This window comes from Oryctolagus cuniculus, chromosome 7, assembly GCF_964237555.1.
Source record: "Oryctolagus cuniculus chromosome 7, mOryCun1.1, whole genome shotgun sequence".
Taxonomy (NCBI): domain Eukaryota; kingdom Metazoa; phylum Chordata; class Mammalia; order Lagomorpha; family Leporidae; genus Oryctolagus; species Oryctolagus cuniculus.
This window is the reverse complement of record NC_091438.1, coordinates 148,685,588-148,703,959: the sequence shown is the minus strand read 5'-3', so window position 1 is coordinate 148,703,959 and position 18,372 is coordinate 148,685,588. Positions and strand designations below refer to the sequence as shown.

The 18,372-nt window shown below is 40.2% G+C and overlaps 1 protein-coding gene across 5 annotated transcripts in view; it reads left to right on the top strand.

Moving 5' to 3' along the window:
* The window catches only part of CDC42 (cell division cycle 42), a 44,409-nt gene extending 26,329 nt beyond the window's left edge, over positions 1 to 18,080 (top strand). For 3 of the 5 annotated variants that reach the window (XM_002715991.5, XM_070079123.1, XM_070079125.1), the window contains 5 exons: positions 1,733 to 1,886; positions 5,220 to 5,292; positions 10,338 to 10,447; positions 10,571 to 10,768; positions 16,603 to 18,080. In XM_002715991.5, coding sequence (XP_002716037.1) covers positions 1,782 to 1,886; positions 5,220 to 5,292; positions 10,338 to 10,447; positions 10,571 to 10,768; positions 16,603 to 16,692 — 576 coding nt within the window. In that variant the 5' untranslated portion in view covers positions 1,733 to 1,781 and the 3' untranslated portion in view covers positions 16,693 to 18,080. Of the gene's footprint in view, positions 1 to 1,328; positions 1,594 to 1,732; positions 1,887 to 5,219; positions 5,293 to 10,337; positions 10,448 to 10,570; positions 10,769 to 15,154; positions 16,010 to 16,602 lie in introns of those variants that run through there. The other 2 variants (XM_070079126.1, XM_008265714.4) reach the window with 2 other exon arrangements.
* Positions 18,081 to 18,372: the final 292 nt, after the last annotated feature.

Below are 18,372 nucleotides of genomic sequence, written 5' to 3'. Positions count from 1 at the left end.
GCTGTATTTTTAATAAGAACAATGAGTACTATACTTTGGAAATAATAAATTTTTGTATGTTCCTAAGTGGTTTGGAATTGTTGCTGTTTTCAAACTGCTTTCATTGATTTCAAGGTGCTTGTACTCATTTGAGACAACTAGCTAACATGTATATGTAGTAAGCATTAACTGTGTGCCGGGCACAGTTGAAGTTCTTCATGTGTATTATCTTATTCAATCATTTTACCCTATCAGGAAGGTCCTACCAGCATCTCCTGTTTAGAGAAGAGAAAACTGAACCATGGAATGTTAACTAACTTGCCCAAAGTCATTAAAGTTGGAGTGTGGTAGAGCCTATCTGACTCAAACCCTAGCTCTGAACAGAGGACCCACAATTGGTTTTCAACACTTGCTGAGCTGTCAGGTTGGGAGGCCGAAGCAGTGGAAGGTTTATGGGGAAATAGAAAGAGGAAGAGCAGAGTCTATCTTGCTGAAGTTCTCTTCTTGCCTCCCCTGTCTAAACTTCAGCCTGCAGAATGAACAAACAGGAAGTGGTCGTTAACTTTATTTCTTCCCCCCTTTATTTCTGCCTTCTTCTTTGTATTGCTGGCAATTCATAGGTATATACTTGGCTCACTCCATTATCATGTCACTTCCCAAGAAAGGATGTAGAGTGTAATGTTTAAGAGCAGAGAGTCTGAGATCAGGCTGCTGGGGTTTAAATTCCAGTTTTATCATTTATTGGCTGATTAACCTTGCCCTAGTTATTTGATATCACTGAGCCTCACTTCCTTACCTATAAAATAGGGGTGATACAGCACCTACCTCTTAAGGTTGTTGGAAAGATGAAATGTGTCAGTGTATGTAATGTGTTTAGAGCAGTAAATGTACTTGGTAAGTACTATGTACGTGCTTGCTGCTTTTTGTTTCAGAAGAGTTACTGTTTGAGAACAGGTTTGGTTTAGTTAAGGGATCAGGACCTTTAACCTCTAATGTTATATTAGTAGAATACTTGGGATGGAGTAGGGGTAACTGGGGAGACTGGTTTCTGCTGCTTGTTGGTTATAGCCTGAGTGTAACTCCCAGGCTGGGTAAAGAGCCATTCATTAAGGAAATGGCCTTTGCATTGTGGTCCAATTCACATACATGTATACAAATGCATGTGTGTGCACACACTGGAGGAAATATTTCACACAATAATTGGCATATTACATAGGATTCTTTCGGATACAGCCCTTTTCTTTGAGTCTGAAAAAAAATATGGGAGCAGGCATTTCGCCTAGCAGTTAAGATAGTCACATACTATATTGGAGTGCCTGGGTTTGAATCTTGGCTCTGCTCCTTATTCTAGCTTCCTGCTAATGTTCACCTTGGGAGGCGGCAGGTGATAACTCAAGTATTTGGATTCTTACCACCCACTTGGGAGACCTAGATTAAGTACCTGGCTCACAGCTTTGGACTGGCCCAACTCCAGCCCTGGATGTTATGTGCATTTAGGAAGTCAACGAATGTTAGGTGCTCTGTCTCTCCTGCTTCTTAAAGAGAGAGAGAGAGAAATTGAAGCAATCCAGGATCAGAAACTTAGAAAATCGACTGTTGTTACTATGACTTTGAGTAAGTCATTATTTCCCCCTTTAGAGTCCTTCAGTCGTGGTAGTTGTGCTAGCTCTGTTCTTTCTGTGAAGAGATTTTTGCCATTTGAGGGAAAAAATATGTAAGTATAAATAAAACAAATATTTAAATCTTTTTCTAGGTCATCATCAAGTTTGAATACTTAAAGTGGATACAAAACTATTTCAGCAATGCAGACGATTAAGTGCGTTGTTGTGGGCGATGGTGCTGTTGGTAAAACATGTCTCCTGATTTCCTACACAACAAACAAATTTCCATCTGAGTATGTGCCGACTGTGAGTATAAAGGCTTCCATCTGTTAATGAAATGTATTATAATTTGATACCTTTTGACAATGCTTTCTCTGCTGAAATTTTTCTGTTGTCTACCTTGTTTCCTATTTTTAAAGAGCTTAACTTCTCATGAGTAAATTATATACACTTTAAAATTAGCAGAAAAATCAGTGGAAAGTTGGAAGGGGTGATATAAGGGTTTGCAAGAAATTTTGGGAGGCAAACTCCATAGACAGGATTCTGACCAGTGGTGGTGTCAGTTTAGAGACATATGCCCTATGTCTTGGAATGAGATTTCTTTTGATATCTTGGCCAATAAATGACCAGCACTTGAAGGTCTCCTGGGATGCATTTGGGGTTCTGTAATTTCAAAGAAAATAATCTCTGTAGAGCTGTTCTCTGAGCAGCAATGGAGCATCACGCTGGTTCCTAGAGAAGACCTGTTTTGTTGCGAGAATACCAACAGAAAACTTTGGGAATCTTCCCTGACAGTTACTTTATTATCAGCTCCCCTGAAGGATAGAGGGAGGGATAATGAAGATACTGAAGTGATAGATGAGTTACTTAGAGTAACACCTATCTGTGAAAGATTATTTGGGAATCTAGTGTTTGTCCCAAATTGCTTGACCCATCCAATGGTATAATTGTGTTAAACATACTTGTTCCTTGAATGAGTAGAGGCCAGTTGGAGTTAGCCTGTCTTGGCCTCCACCTCTGGCAGGTTTAAATGTTTTGAAAGACTCGTATGTAATTAATGTGCAACTGGTATTCTTTGGAAGTGAAAAGGGAGAAAATGATTGGGTACTTGAGGTTAATGTTCAGAGACTTGAGCGTTATTAGGAAGGTAAATACAGGTTTAAGGTTTGGTGATTGCATTCTGTTGGGATTGATAGGCTCTATAAAGTTCCAGGGCAGGTAGTGAGTTAGGCCAAGGAAATAGGAGAAGAGAAGACAAAATTTCTTTGAGGAAGAGAATTGGAAAGTATAATTAAACTCAAAAGTCTTATTTTTGAACTGTTCCATATGAGGACAGTATAAATGGAAGACCTTTTAAAGTTGCAAGGGACTTTTAGAGATGTATGGGTCTTGTTTCAAATAAGGACAACTGTCAGGATTTTGTATTTCAGTCTCCATGAAGGTATTTACTCAGCGTTATTCAGAGTCTTATTTTATGACTGATTATTTGGTGATATTTAAGGTGGACTTGTGGGTGCTTCATATTTGTGTTTGTATGTGGATCTCCAGAAAAGGGGTAGAGTGGGAGGAAGAGTAGTGGTGGGATAAAATTTAAACTGAGCCTATTTAGGTAAATCAATGACAATAAAGCACAAAAAATGTTCTCATTGTTTATATAAGTTGTTATGAGATTGTGGTGCTTATTTGTATCCATTTATGAGCTGGGAGCTGCCACTTTTAGACTGATAGAAATTCAGAGCTAGAAGGGATCATACGTACCATCTTATCCATCTCTTCTGGGTTAGGAAATTCAGGCCAATTTAGGGATGAGACTTAGAAGTCTAAGTAATCAAACACACTGGTGTAGGTAGAGTCTAGAATGAAAGGCAGGGTTTCTGTTTGTTAGCCCAGCCTTGTATGTAAATAACCCTTTAAAGAAGGGCTATTTGAGTATCTTAAGTGTGTCTTAAATGAAATAACCTTTATAGTTTTCTGACTTCCTTACCATCTCCCTCTTGCCCTTGTTTCCGCTTTCCTTTACATCTAACTTAATTGATCTTCTAAACAACTCAGTATAATGGGAACCAGAAAATTATATTACATAGCCAGAAGATTAAGTGAGGCTGCTTTCAATATATAACATCCTCCTGATTAAAAAGCATTGCTTTTCTTAAAAAAATTTTTTTAAAAGATTTATCCATTCACTTGAAAGAGTTAACACAGAGAAGGAGAGGCAGAGAGAGCAAGGGGTGGGGGGAAGGTCTTCCATCCGCTGGGTCACTCCCCAGTTGGCCACAATGGCTGGAACTATGCTGATCCAAAGCTGGGAGCCAGGAGCTTCTTCAGATCTCCCACCTGGGTGCAGAGGCTCAAGGACTTGGGCCATCTTCCACTGCTTTCCCAGGCCACAACAGAGAGCTGGATCGGAAGTGGAATAGCTGGGACTCGAACTGGCGCCCATATGGGATGCTGGCACTGCAGGCAGCATCTTTACCCACTATGCCACAGCGCCAGCGCCTTAAAATTTTTTTTAATTAATTAATTTAAATTTTATTTCTTTTTAAAAAGGATTTATTAATTTGTTTGAAAGCAGAATTAGAGATAGATCTTCCATGTGCTGGTTCACTCCCCAAATGGCCATAATAGCCAGGGCTGGGCCAGATGGATACCAGGAGTCTCCAGTGTGGGTGGCAGGGTTTTCAAACAGTTGGGCCATTTTCTGCTTCTTTCCCAGGTGCGTTAGCAGGAAACTGGATCAGAAGTGAAGCAGGCCAGGACTTGAATCAGTGCTCATGTGGATGCTGGACTTGCAGACTGGGCTTAACTCGCTCTGCCAGAACACCAGTCCTTAATTTTGATTTTAAATTTAAAAACTTTGCTGTAAATCAACAGCTACATTTGTATGTGAAAGCATTGTTTTTCAATTAAAATTTTTCAAAGGAGCCCATAAATTAGTTTTGGCTCTTTTCCCATTAGCACCATTACCTCTCATTTTCACAAACTTAGTATAACCAAAATTAGTAGATAGAGTTTTTTAAAGGACTAAATGATCTATTTATAAATGAGGCATCTCGGCGGAGTAGATATCTTAGGTCATGTGGTTTGTACCCAATAACATGAATTTTATTCTTGAAATCCCCAACAAATAATCTACCAGCCTTTTCCTGGACACTTTCCGTGAGTACTTTGAGAGAACTTTTTCTCCCAGATGGGCTTGTTTGTAACAAGGCTGTTATCTGGAAAAGAGATGGTCATAGATCAAGGAGATATTAATTCTAAATTTAAAATAAATGGCCTAAGAAGAAAGTTGCCTAGAAATCATATTGTTCATTGAGATACACCGTTGTCCGCAAAGTTTCAGTCAAACAGGATCATGTTGTGTAGCCAGAACACTGCTGCTGTGACACCTTTCAGTCTTCGTGTCTCTTTATGCAGCTGCTGGGATAGTGCAGCTATCCCAGAAGACATCCTCTGCCACTGCTCTATGAACCATTCAGCTCATGCAAGAGCTTAGTCGGCAAGGCTAGTTGTATAAGGAACATGGGCTAAGGGAAGATTAAGTCTCAGGAAGGAAACTGTAACCTTAGCTTAAGAGCTGTCCTGTCCCACTTTGACCCTCCCCTTGTACGCTAACAATGTCGTATTCTTTTTTGTTTTTAGGTTTTTGACAACTATGCAGTCACAGTTATGATTGGTGGAGAGCCATATACTCTTGGACTTTTTGATACTGCAGGTGCAAACTTAATATCTCTTATAATACTTTGATGTCTAACTTTAGTAGTTGTTGGTTGTCATTTTTGTACATTTTAGGAAACCAGCATATTGGTGAACCACCTGCCCTTAGTGAGCAGAAATGAGTATAATGATGACTGATGCTTGATCAAGGAGTAGTATCAGATGGGATGGCTGGTAGGAGTTTGGGGTACCCTGGGTGGATGATGTAGTAGAAGAAAGCAGTGGAATGAGAACACTGTGTATTAGACAGTCTTGTCTTTGATTTAATAAAAAGCTGATGTATGCATCTTGCAGAGAATTGGGGACTATGTTAGTAGTTGGGGAAAGACTAACACTGAGAATTAGGTATATTGAAGAAGAAAGTAATTTTTTTTTTTTTAAAGATTTTTTTGAGGCAGAATTACAGAGAGAGGGAGAGATAGATCTTTCCTTCACTGGTTCACTCCCCAAACGGCCACAACTGCAGCAGCTGGGCCAGTCTGAAGCCAGGAGCTTCTTCCAGGTCTCCTATGTGGCTGTAGGGGCCCGAGCACTTGGGCCATTCTCTGCTGCTTTTCCCAGGCCATTAGCAGGGAGTTGGATAAGAAGTGGCGCAGCTGGGACAGGAATGGTGCCTGTATTAGATACTGGCGTCTCAGACAGCAACTTTATGTGCTACACCACAACACCAGCTCTAGTAATTTGTTATTATAATTTGAATAGTTGATGACAAATGTCCAATTGTGACTAGATATTGATTCACTCTTAAAATATTATAACCCTTGGCCGGTGCTGTGGCTCAATAGGTTAGTCCTCCAACTGTGGTGCCGGCACCCAGGTTCTAGTCCCGGTCTGGGCACCGGATTCTGTCCTGGTTGCCCCACTTCCAGGCCAGCACTCTGCTATTGCCCGGGATTGCAGTGGAGGATGGCTCAAGTCCTTGGGCCCTGCACCCGCAAGGGAGACCAGGAGAAGCACCTGGCTCCTGGCTTTGGATCAGTGCGATGCGCCGGCTGTGGCGGCCATTGGGGGGTGAGCCAATGGCAAAGGGAAGACCTTTCTCTCTGTCTCTCTCTCTCACTGTCCACTCTGCCTGTCCAAAAAAAAAAAAAAAAAAAAAAAAAAATTATAACCCATAATCTTGTGATAAGTGAGGGATTTTCTCTCAACCTGTGTTTCTGTGTACCATTGGAGGCAATCTACATGTAGAGAAAAAATAATTTATGACTGCTTGTGGTTGAAAATTAATAAAACAATTTATTAACACTAACCTCAAGATTTTATTATCTTTATAATAAAACAGAAGATGAAGAACTGAGCTTTTTTGCCCTTTTTCTTATCTCCTCCCAGTTCAAAGTGCTTATATCTCTTAATAGCCAGTGCTCCCTCCGATCTACCATTAGGCTCAGTGCTGTCAAACCTCAGTACAATCTTTGTAGTTTTAGCCTTTTTCTGGCAAGTTGGTGTAGTTTGTTCTCTACAGCCACTCTGCTTTTTGTGGTAGCTCCACGCTCCCTGAGCACACAGCATATCAAGCACTGTGTCAGTGTGTGGGGTTGTTGCTTACCACACGTAACAGAAGGGCTGAGGAGTTGAAAGAATTTTCACCATGCTTGCCAGAGTTGGCATTTATTTTCAAATTTCAGAGCTTATTTTTTGGTAAGCCTTTACATTTTTAATCAATTATTTTTAAATCTTTATGATAAAATTCGCTCATTTTACGTATTCAGTTTTGATGAATTTTGCTCACCTTTGCTGTAACCAGGCTGCTTGTTTGAAACATCTTTGTCACTCTGTAAAATTCCCTAGTCCACTTTTGTAGTCCGTCCCCTCAGTTGATGGGGCCCCAGGCAGCCACAAATCTGGTTTACGGGTTTCCACAGTTTCGTTTTCTAAGATTTCCTATGCATAGAATCATACAATATGTAGGTTTTTGTGTCTGACTCCTTTCACTTAGCATCATAGTAGTGTCATCCATGCTGTATGTTTTGGTAGTTTCATTTTATCACTAAGTAGTATTGCAGTCTGTGATTACGTCACAGTTTTTTCTTACAAATTGACAGATGGTTGGTTTCCACTTTTAAGCCATTACGAATGTCCATACTGTGAACTGCTAGTGTGAATAATGCTGCTAGGAGCTGTTTGAGTCCCTGCTTTCAGGTTGTTGGGATATATGCCCAGAAGTGGGGTTGCTAATCATGTGGGAGTTCTGTTTTTAACTTTTCATACTGTTTTCTACAGTGACGGTACCATTTTACATTCCTACCACTGAAGCACAAGGGTTCAATTTCTCCACATATTTGCCAACCCTTGTTTTTTTCTGTCCTTTGGATGATAGCTATCCTAATGAGTGTGAGGTGACATCTTGGGGATAATTTTAACTTGCATATTCCTATGATTAGTTATTAGTGATGTTGAACATCTTTTCATGTGCTTACGTATCAAACTGAGCCCCCCTAAAAAAACCCTAAAAATGATAATGTGTATCACCTTTGGAGAAATGTTTATTCAAGTCCTTTACTCATTTTCAAATTGGGTTTTGTTTTTGTTTTTGTTTTTCCTTTTATAATATATTTATTTATTTGAAAGGTAGAGTGACATGGAGAGATCCTCCATCTGTTGGTTCACATCTCCAGTAGCTGCAACAGCCTGGGCTGAAGCCAGGAACCAGGAACCCAGACCATCTGGGTCTCCCATGCAGGTGGCAGGAACCTAAATACCTGAGCCATCATTTGCAGTCTCCCAGGCATACTTGCAGGGAGCTGGATCAGAAGCAGAGGACCTTGAAATCAAACTGATGCCTCCGTGTGGGATGCAGACATTCCAAGTGGTGGCCCAACCTACTGTGCCACGATGCCTGCTCTTTGATTGAGTTTTAGAATTCTTGTAGAGTCTAAATATTAATCCCTTATCAGAGAGATGATAAGCAAGTCTGTAAAAACATTCTGTAGACTACCTTTTTACTACATTGATACTCTGGAACATACATTTTTAAATTTTTGTGAAGTCTTAAGTTGTCTGTTTTATCTTTGGTTACCTGTGTTACACTGGAAACAAATCATTGCTAAATCCAGTAACATGAACTTTTCCCTTATGTTTTCTGATAGTTTTTTTAGTTTTAGTTCTTACATTTAGGTATTTGATCCTTTTTTAAAAAAAGATTTATTTACTTATTTGAGAGGCAGTATTGGAGAGAGAGAGAGAGAGAGATCGGTCTTCCATTCGCTGGTTCACTCCCCAGATGGCTGCAACGGCCGGAGCTGCGCCCATCCGAAGCCAGGAGCTTCTTCCAGGTCTCCCACGTGGATGCAGGGGCCCAAGGATTTGGGCCATCTTCCACTGCTTTCCCAGGCCATAGCAGAGAGCTGGATCAGAAGTGGAGCAACTGAGACTTGAACTGGTGCCCATTTGGGATGCCAGCACTGCAGGTGATGGCTTAACCTGCTGAGCCACAGCGCTGGCCCCTTGATCCATTTTTGAGTTAATTTTTATGTATAGTGTTAGGTAAGGGTTCAACTTTTTTTTTTTTTTTTTTTGCATTTGGCTATTCAGCTTTCCCAGCACTATTTTTTGAAAAGATTGTCCTTTCATCACTGAATGGTCTTTGCTCCTTTGTCACATGTAATGTGGTGGTATATGTGAGGATTTGTTCATAGGTTCCATGCTCTACTTTGGTCTGTATGACCATCAAGTCCAAAAAGTTTCATGGGCTTCAAATATTGTGTGGAAAATTATGTGTTATGAAGAAATATGTGAGTTAAAATTTTTAGAGCATAATAAACTTTAGTTTCATTTTTTTCACAAACTTTTTGAAGTAGACCCTTGTATGTCTACCTTATGCCAGCACCACACTGTTTTGACTGCTGTAGCCTTATATAGTAGGTTTTGAAATCAGGAAGTGTGGGTCCCTCTGTTTTTTTTTTTAAAGATTGTTTTAACTGGCACAATGTTGTGGCATAGTGGGTTAAGCTACTTCTTGGTATACATATATACATATACATATATATGCATATATACATATATCTGAGTGCTGGTTTGAGTCTTGGCTGTTCCACTTCCAATCCATCTCCCTGCTAAACTACCTGGAAAGCATCAGATGATGGCTGAAGTGCTTGAGCCATGTAGGAAACCTGGATGGAGTTGCTGGATTTAGCCTGGCCAGCCCTGGCTGTTGTGGGCATCAGGGGAGTGAACCAGAGGATAGAAGATCTCTCTGTGTCCCTCTCTGTACTCTGTTTTTCAAATAAATTAAAACATCTGTATTTAAAAAAGATTGTTTTTACTACTTCGGAGTCCTTGAGATTCCATGTGAATTCTAGAATGAGTTTTTTGTTTCTGCAAAAAAAAAAAAAAAGGGATTTTGATAGGGTTTGGATTAAATCTGTAAGGTGCTTTAAGTGGTTAACAATGTTAAGCCTTCTAGTCCATGAACATTTCCCCTTTTTTTATGTCATTAGTTTCTTTTAGCAATGTTTTATAATTTTCTTTGTATTTCAGATGTTATACCCCCTTGGTTAATTCCTATGTATTTTATTTCTTTTGAGTATCCATTGATTTTTGCCATAGATTTTTTTTTTCCTCCTGGGCTCTGCTTCGGATATTGGTCTGAAATGCACGCAGAAACTAAACATGTAGCCTGCTTTGGTGGTCATGATGTACAATAACTTTGATAGCAGTTCCCTTTAGATGGCTACACTGTGATTGTTTCTTAGCTGGATCTGACTAGGATGGATTTTTAACTGTTTCTGTAGCAGTTTATTGTTGTGAACTATTGTTAGGTCACTAACGGGCACAAAAATTGAAAACTGCAAACTGGTAATGAAAGCAAATAATTTAATAGGAAGTTGGTTGCTGTCTGAGTTCTTGATAATAAAAGGAATTAGCCAAGTGAGAATATTGCCCAAATATTATATTACACAGCCAAATGTTTCATCAGATAAGTTGCTTTCTGGCTAATTATCTGAATGCTATTAAGTTGCATACTTGATCAGTTGACTGATTTGTGGTTTTAATACTGTGAGAACACCAAGAGTTAGTTGCTGACTTCTCCAACTTTTTTTCTAGGGCAAGAGGATTATGATAGATTACGGCCGCTGAGTTATCCACAAACAGATGTATTTTTAGTGTGTTTTTCAGTGGTTTCTCCATCCTCATTTGAAAATGTGAAAGAAAAGGTAAGTTGATCAGATACCATTCACTGAGAAAGGCTATCACAGAATTGCTATTGACCTGTTGCAGATAGCTTTAGAGACTTGTGGATTAATGAAGGTGTATTTTTCAAAATACATTTTCTTTAGTGGGTGCCTGAGATAACTCACCATTGTCCAAAGACTCCTTTCTTGCTTGTCGGGACCCAAATTGATCTCAGAGATGACCCCTCTACTATTGAGAAACTTGCCAAGAACAAACAGAAGCCTATCACTCCAGAGACGGCTGAAAAGCTGGCCCGTGATCTGAAGGCTGTCAAGTATGTGGAGTGTTCTGCGCTCACACAGGTAAGGACTGTGTGAAACTCCATGTGTGTTTATGGTTGAGTTATTTCTTAGAGCATTAAGATACAGGGATGCTTTCTAATGGGTTATTTTTAATGTGGTCAGCAGTGATCAAAACTACCCAGAAAGAATATGACCAACTTTGTGTTGTATGTTCTTCTGCCAGAACTGTCTGTATTTATGGAAAACATTATTGATCTCTAAAACTCTTGTGTGAAGCGTTCCCAGGGTTGTGTTCAAAGCAAAACACAAGATTTATAAGAGAGGTTCAGATAAGCACAATCCAGCAAGAGGGGATATGAATGATTTTTTTTCCCTAAAGACCTAAAATTTTATTTAAATATGTCTGATTTTTTTTCTTGCCAGTCTGACACTTGATGCTATGCTGTTTCTGGGGTAGTTAATTGGAACAAGGAATGAATGACAATAACTGAGTTTCATGTCAAAGAAGGCTGCCTTGGCTGTTTCTGCCACAGTCTTCAGGCCTGCTTTATAGAATGTCTGTTCCTGTGTTTTTGGAGGTCTTCCTTCCTCATGTGGATTCTCTGTCCTCCTGTTCATTTCCAAATGATGCAATTGATGGGAAACTCCGATTCTGAGGGTAGGGAGCAGTGCTAGACTAATTGGAGTGAGAATTATACGGACTTAGCCTGGTGTCATCATCTTCACCTTTATGGTAGTGCTGCTTCCCTCCTTTGAGCACCCTTCTGGGGCAAAGGGAAGAATTAGCATAGAGTGCTTACTTCTCACTAGTTCTGGTGCTTTGAAGTTTGAACAATAAGCATTCATGCCTAATTAAAATAAGATAGGGTTGATTGGTATGTGTGTATATGTGTTTTTGTTTTTAAAAATTTATTTATTTGAAAGGCCGAATTAGAGAGACAGACAGACAGATCTTCATCTGCTTCTTTACTTCCCAAATGGCTGCAACAGTCAGAACTGGGCTGGTCCAAAGCCAGGAGCCAGGAGCTTCCGGATCTCCCATGTGGGTGCAGGGGCCCAAGTACTTGGGCCTTCCTCTGCTGCCTTCCCAGGCACATTATCAGGGAGCTGGATCAGAAGTGGAACAACCAGGACTTGAACCAGCACCCTTATGGGATGCTGGCATCTCAGGTGGCAGCTTTAGACACTGTTCCAAAATGTCATCTCCTAGGGTACAGGTTTTTAATAGTTATATTAAATCCACTGGTTGATCATGCTTACTTTTTAAAGTAACTTTTTATTGTTTTTAAACACTGTTCTTGATTACTTGTATACTGGGATAAATGACATACATAATTAAATACTATATTTAGTATATAGGGCCTAGTGCATTACATAATCTCCAGTTTAACACTTGATTAGATATTTAAAGATAAAAATTTAAAGCATTTATTTTTAGAATTTATTTTCATTCTATTTGAAATGCTATTGAGACATAGAGAAATCTTTGATTTTCTAGTTGGCTGCCCAAATCCCTCTCAACAGCCAGGACTAGGCCATGCTGAATCCAGAAGCCTGGAACTCATTTGGGGTCTCTTATGTATGTAGCAGGGACCCAAGTACTTGAGCCATCATCCACTGCCTCCCCAGGGTATATATAGCAGAAAGCTGGATCAGAAGTGGAACTGGGACTTGAATCAGGCACTCTAGTATGGGATGCAGGCATCCCAAGTGGTATCTTAACCTCTTGTGCCAAACTTTTACCCCTAAAGGTAAAACTTTGATGCTTCACTGGACAGTCTACAGGATAATTGCAAGGCCTAATATTAGATGATTTAAATATATATTCTTAAACCCAGCTTTTTAAAAAAATTATTTTTAATTTTTGTGAGAATGATAAATAAAAATCTCCCATCTGGTGGTTTACCCCCAGATGCCTGCAACAACTAGTTGCTTATGCCCGGCTGAAGCTAAGAGCCAGGACCTCAGTCCAGGTCTCTCACATGGGTGGCAGGGACTCAACCAGCTGAGCGATCACCTGCTGCCTCCTAGCACACATTAGGAAGAAGCTCGGATTGGGAACAGAGCTCGAACCCAGGCACTCCAGGATGCGGGTCTCCAAAGTGGCATCTTAACCACTAATGCCTCACACCCCTCACCGACTTGGTTTTTTAGTTTAATACCATTGTAAAAGCAGGTATTTAAAAATGTAGAAGATTTTTAAAAAAGGTTTATTTATTTATTTGAAAGGCAGAGTTGCAGAGAGAGAAAGAGAGAGAGTCTTCCATCCTCTGGTTCACTCCTCAGATGGCTGCAACGGCTGGAGCTGCGCCAATATGATGTCAGGAGCCAGGAGCTTCTTTTAGGTTTCACTGGTGCAGGGCCCAAGGACTTGGGCCGTCTTCCACTGTTTTCCCAGGTCAGAGCAGAGAGCTGGATGGAAAGTGGAGCAGCCAGGATTCAAACAGGCGTCCATATGGGACGCTGGTACTGCAGGCGGTAGCTTTACCCGCTGCAACACAGCACTGGCCCCGAAATGTAGAAGAATTTTACATGTTCTCATACACAGCACTGAGATAAAAAAAAAAATGCCTGGTGCTTTTCTCTGTGTTTTGATACTATCCCTAGTGTGTAAATTGGGGATTGGGGAGGAGAACAAGATGTGTGGAACATGTTCGGTTAGACACTAATTCTGTTTGCATAGGTACCATACCCCTACCCTCCAGATACAGATTGTTTTTGGAGAAGTGGAAGCAAGGAGGCCACAGGTACCTGGTTTTAGGTCACTGGTGAGGCTTACTCTGGGTAATTGTGTGCCTCATATAAGAGTTTTACAGTATGATCAAGGTTGTTTAGTAAATCACTTGGCCGAGAATAGAAAGGTCTTAGCATTTTTCTTACCAGATCTTGAAGTTTGGAAAAGTCAAAAGAAGGAGTAGTTAGAAAATAGGATCTGTGGTTGTGTTTGGGAGCCAGAACTTTTAGGACTCTGAATTGTATTTGTTGGAGCCTCTAAAATAAGCTTTATATAAACAAAGAGTGGGTAAAGCTAAGAGTAGTTTTGTTACTTAGTTTTTTGTTCACAATAAATAAGGAAGTTCTTGTTAAGGGACACATGCTAGTTTCTAATGGTTCCCCCTCCCCCTGTGAAGTATATTTCCCTTGTCATCTACACTCCTTCCTTTTACATTTGACTACTAAAGTTTATTTCTAGATGTGTAGAAAAGACTTGGAGAGAAACTTTGTTTTGTATAGCTTTTCTACCTTGTACATGATGTAGGAAGAAGAAAATATTTGAACTTCTTTGCTCTTTTTAAGTACTGATTGCTAATATGGGGGTACCAGTCCTCTGGGATGCTGAGCTTGGGAATAGGGTGGGGGTGGGGAACACCTGGGGATATCTGGGACTGCCACTTGTTGTTGAAGATGTGTTCTGGGATTTGGGGGACATTTTTACTTGGGATCAAACATGACCTAAAGAACATGTGAAATGGCTTGGGTGGTATAAATCTTTGGCTTCAGATTTAGGTGAGTTTAGGTGAGTCTATAGACCTGGGACACGGTACCATTGCTACTGAGTCACACTGTCACGGAGTTTCTGGCTGAGGTGTAAGTGTGTTTCTGCATCCTAATCCCTGTAAATCTGAGAATAGTCTTTGTTTTCACCTCCATGCTTTATGCTCTGATACTCATGCAGACATCTTAAAGCATTGGACTGCTTGCTTAAAACTCATTCTAGGACCCCATTCCTGTGTTCTTATGACTTGGGTGGTGGTTACTTGCTCCAGTAACATTTCTGAATAACTGAAGCATATGCTGTTTCTAGAGTCTGTTTTTTAAGCTCCTTCCAGTTGACACTGTTGCTCAGTTAATACCTTTTCTAAATGTCTGAACTTTTTTGTTCTGGGAAACTAGTGTACTCTAAAAGTCCTGACTAATCCCATCCAAATATGTCACCGAACCTAGAAACATGTAGCATGCCTGTTAGTCTGCTATTTGTGTCCTTCAGTTATTCAGGGGCTGAATTCACATAAGCCTGGAATTCAAAGAGATTTCCTTCCGAAGAGTATATGCTGTTCTTTACAGTAGAAATACTGGGAGACTCTGTAAGATGTGATTATCCAGCACATCGATTTTGTGTTTACTGGTCTGCTTTTGCTGGCCTGGCATTATTGTTATTGAAATGTTTAATACTAAATTCCAGTGTATGATGATTTTAGAAGTCAAAATATTGCCATTTTCACAGAAGCTGCCTTCTTGTTCAGCTGACCTTTTTTGGAGTGAAGCTTCTGTTCCGTTATCTTCTTGCCCAACTGTGGGTTTCGGATCTAGAATTCTAGCACTTATTGTTAATGCACATTGCTTCTGTGAATTCAGCTCACTTTAATCCAGACTGCTATTATATCTGCTAGTCTTTCTAATCCTCTAACCTGGCTGCTATTCTCTCTCCTCCCCTCTGTCTTGTAGAGAGGTCTGAAGAATGTGTTTGATGAGGCTATCCTAGCTGCCCTCGAGCCTCCGGAAACTCAACCCAAAAGGAAGTGCTGTATATTCTAAACTGTTTTCTCCTTCCCCTCTTTGCTGCTGCTTCCTGTCCCACTACTGTAGAAAGAGCGTTTAAAAACAAAGGAATAAAAGCATCCTGTTGGAAAGCCTCTGCGTGTTTTTACTCACCACCTTAGAGCAACCTCTGTACTAGTTTTTGATCAAGAATGCAATATCTTACGGAATATTTTTTGTGATCAGTAGTTAACTTTCTGCTGCTTGAGTTGCCTGGTGCTCAGAGCTTTTGGTTTGGATTACTATTGCAAAAGGGAACTTGGTCTGGCATTAAGAATGTCCTCTTGGAGAAAATAAGAAGAGTTTTAACACTTCTAGATCTTAGTTCTAGATGAAGAAAGTAATACAACATCATTTTACTCTTATGATCTATTGTTAATTGTAATTGCATGACAAACTTAATGGAAAAAGGGTGATCTGCTAGTAGAGTGTAATGGGGAAGGGAGGATTCATTTCTGGTTTTCTTTTGTGCAGTGAAACTTTGTGTTGCAATTGCTTTGGCTGTCTGTGCTGTAGTGGAGTATTTGTCAGTCTGGGGTGGGGAGGATATTGATGTATCTGCTACTGCTTTATGAGTTCATTTGTTACATTATCTTTGAAGAATAGTATCCATTTTAACAGTTGACTTAAGGTTTGTTAATGTTGAGATGTAAAGCTGCTGCCTTTATATTTTCCTGCTTCTGATTTTATTGTTGTGAGGGGAACATACAATTGTGGTTACCTTCAAATTTTGAAATTAAAAAAAACAATTGTTTGTATAAATGCCTGATGAAGCTTTATTCCTGTCGCACTGACTGGCTTTGATTTTACATATGTACCTAGTACCCACATTTTTGCTTCCTTGAGTCCCCCTGACTCTGTCTGGTGGGATAAAGGGAGTTCAAGGTGAATATCTTTGCAGCTACCATACTTGCACTCTCTTTGCCTGTGCCTTCCATATAATCAGGATGCCACTGCCCTGTGACCACCTCTCAGTCCTGTTTCACATCCAGCTGTTTCATTGGAATGCAGAGCTGCTTTCCTTGTTTTTATGTCAAACGTTTCAGTAGCCCATCACAGAACTCATATTGAATGAGCAAGTGACACTTAGGCTTGTTCGCTTCTTGTGACATACATTGATTGGTCTGCAGAAAGCTTTCTCAGATGACCACTGTCTCACTCATGAATATCTGCTCCTGACCCAGTGCCCTGCCCGGACACAACTTGGTGAAGTGAGATGATTCTTTGAGGTTCAGAGTTGTTTCTAATGTTTCTGTCTTTGCCAACTTCTGGGGTTTTGAATGTTTCAAATTTGAACTCCAGCTTTATTTTACTGAAAATCAGACTGCCCATTTTCTCTTTTTACCCCTTTTCAGAAAGGCCTAAAGAATGTATTTGATGAAGCAATATTGGCTGCCCTGGAGCCTCCAGAACCGAAGAAGAGCCGCAGGTGTGTGCTGCTATGAACACTCTCCAGAGCCCTTTCTGCACAGCTGGTGTCGGCATCGTACTAAAAGCAATGTTTAAATCAAACTAAAGATTAAAAATTAAAATTCATTTTTGCAATAATGACAAATGCCCTGCACCTGCCCACATGCACTCGTGTGAGACAAGGCCCATAGGTATGGCCCCCCTTCCCCCTCCAATACTAGTTAATTTTGAGTAATTGTGTATTGTCAGAAAAGTGATCAGTACTAGTTTATGTTTTATTGTTCCCAAAAAAATTTCTGTTGTCATTGTTTTAAAGCAAGGCATGCTTTGTGATGACTCTGTAACAGACTAATTTGAATTGTTGGAGTTGCTCCCTGGTTCCACTCTGGAGAGTAATCTGGGACATCTTAGTGTTTTTTGTTTGTTTAGTTTTTTTTCTTCTTTTTTTTTGGGGGGGGGATGTGTGTGGGGTTTTTTAGTCTTGTTTTTTTAATTCATTAACCAGTGGACAGCCCTTCAGGGGAGGAGGACGGACTGACTCCACATCCCACTTCCTGGACCTCGTGTTGGAAGACACGTCCCCCACCTGGTGCTCTTGGGAAGGAGTACAGTAAACGCCTCATGTCATAACATACTCCTTCTTGAAAGTTGCCTTTTCTCTCCACCCTGAGTAGATGCAGTCTTTGAGGAAACTCGTGGAAGTGGGTGGAGCCTGTCTTGCCCCTCCTCTTTTCTAGGATGCACTATATATGTGACTGTGACTTTCAAGGAAATTTGTTTGCCATTTGCTGATTTTGGGGAAGTTAATTTCTAACTTCTTTCATGGATAAATGAAAAAAAGTATTGCACCTTTTGAAATACACCAAATGGATTGAGTTCATAATTAAAAATATTTTTTTCCCTGTCAGTCATTGTCTTATGTGCTTAGCATAGATTTGCAATGCGTAGTGTGTTACATGGTGTTCTTAGAACCCAGTGGAAGATCTGGTATATAGAGGAAACTTGAGGGGCGGTGGTAGAAGAAGATCCCTGGGGACTGTGCGGATGCAGGTCTGCTTCGTTAAGAAGCTGAGAGTAGGATAGGGTGGGGAGACACTTAACAACATGGGGACCAGTCAGGGGGACCCCTTATTTTTGTTTTGCATAAGAGGAACTAGACTAGAGCAGCCAGTTGAGGCTCTCTAGTTTAATAAAAATCCTGGAAGGAGTCTTAAGACTCTTCATTAAGTGTTAATAGGGACTTTATCAGCTTATTTCGGTTTAAGTTTCCAATTTTTAAAATGTTTAGATAATATTTTCCACCTTCCCAGAATCCTAATTCTTATAGATTCATTAGTGTTGAACCAACCAATGCTTTCTCATGTCTCAATTCTTTGTATATGCATTCTTTTCAGATGTATTAAACAAACAAAACCCTTCACAAGCCAGCCTGAGGGTTGTTATTTTCCTTTCGCCTCTTATCTTTCAGGTATTTAGGAGTGGGAACTTGGTTCTTAACATGTCATCAGATTTTGGGACAAGAATTTAAAGCTTTATTATTTCATTTAATTTTTGGCATTCATTTTGAGTTGATGTTCCCTCTATAGTTCATCCTTGTGCCTTTTCCCATACATTTGTCAGGCAACCCAGAAACTTCCCCTTAAACAATGAATAGGTCTGGGGCCAGTACTGTGGCTTAGCAGGTGCAGATTCAAGTCCCAGTGGCTCCACTTCCA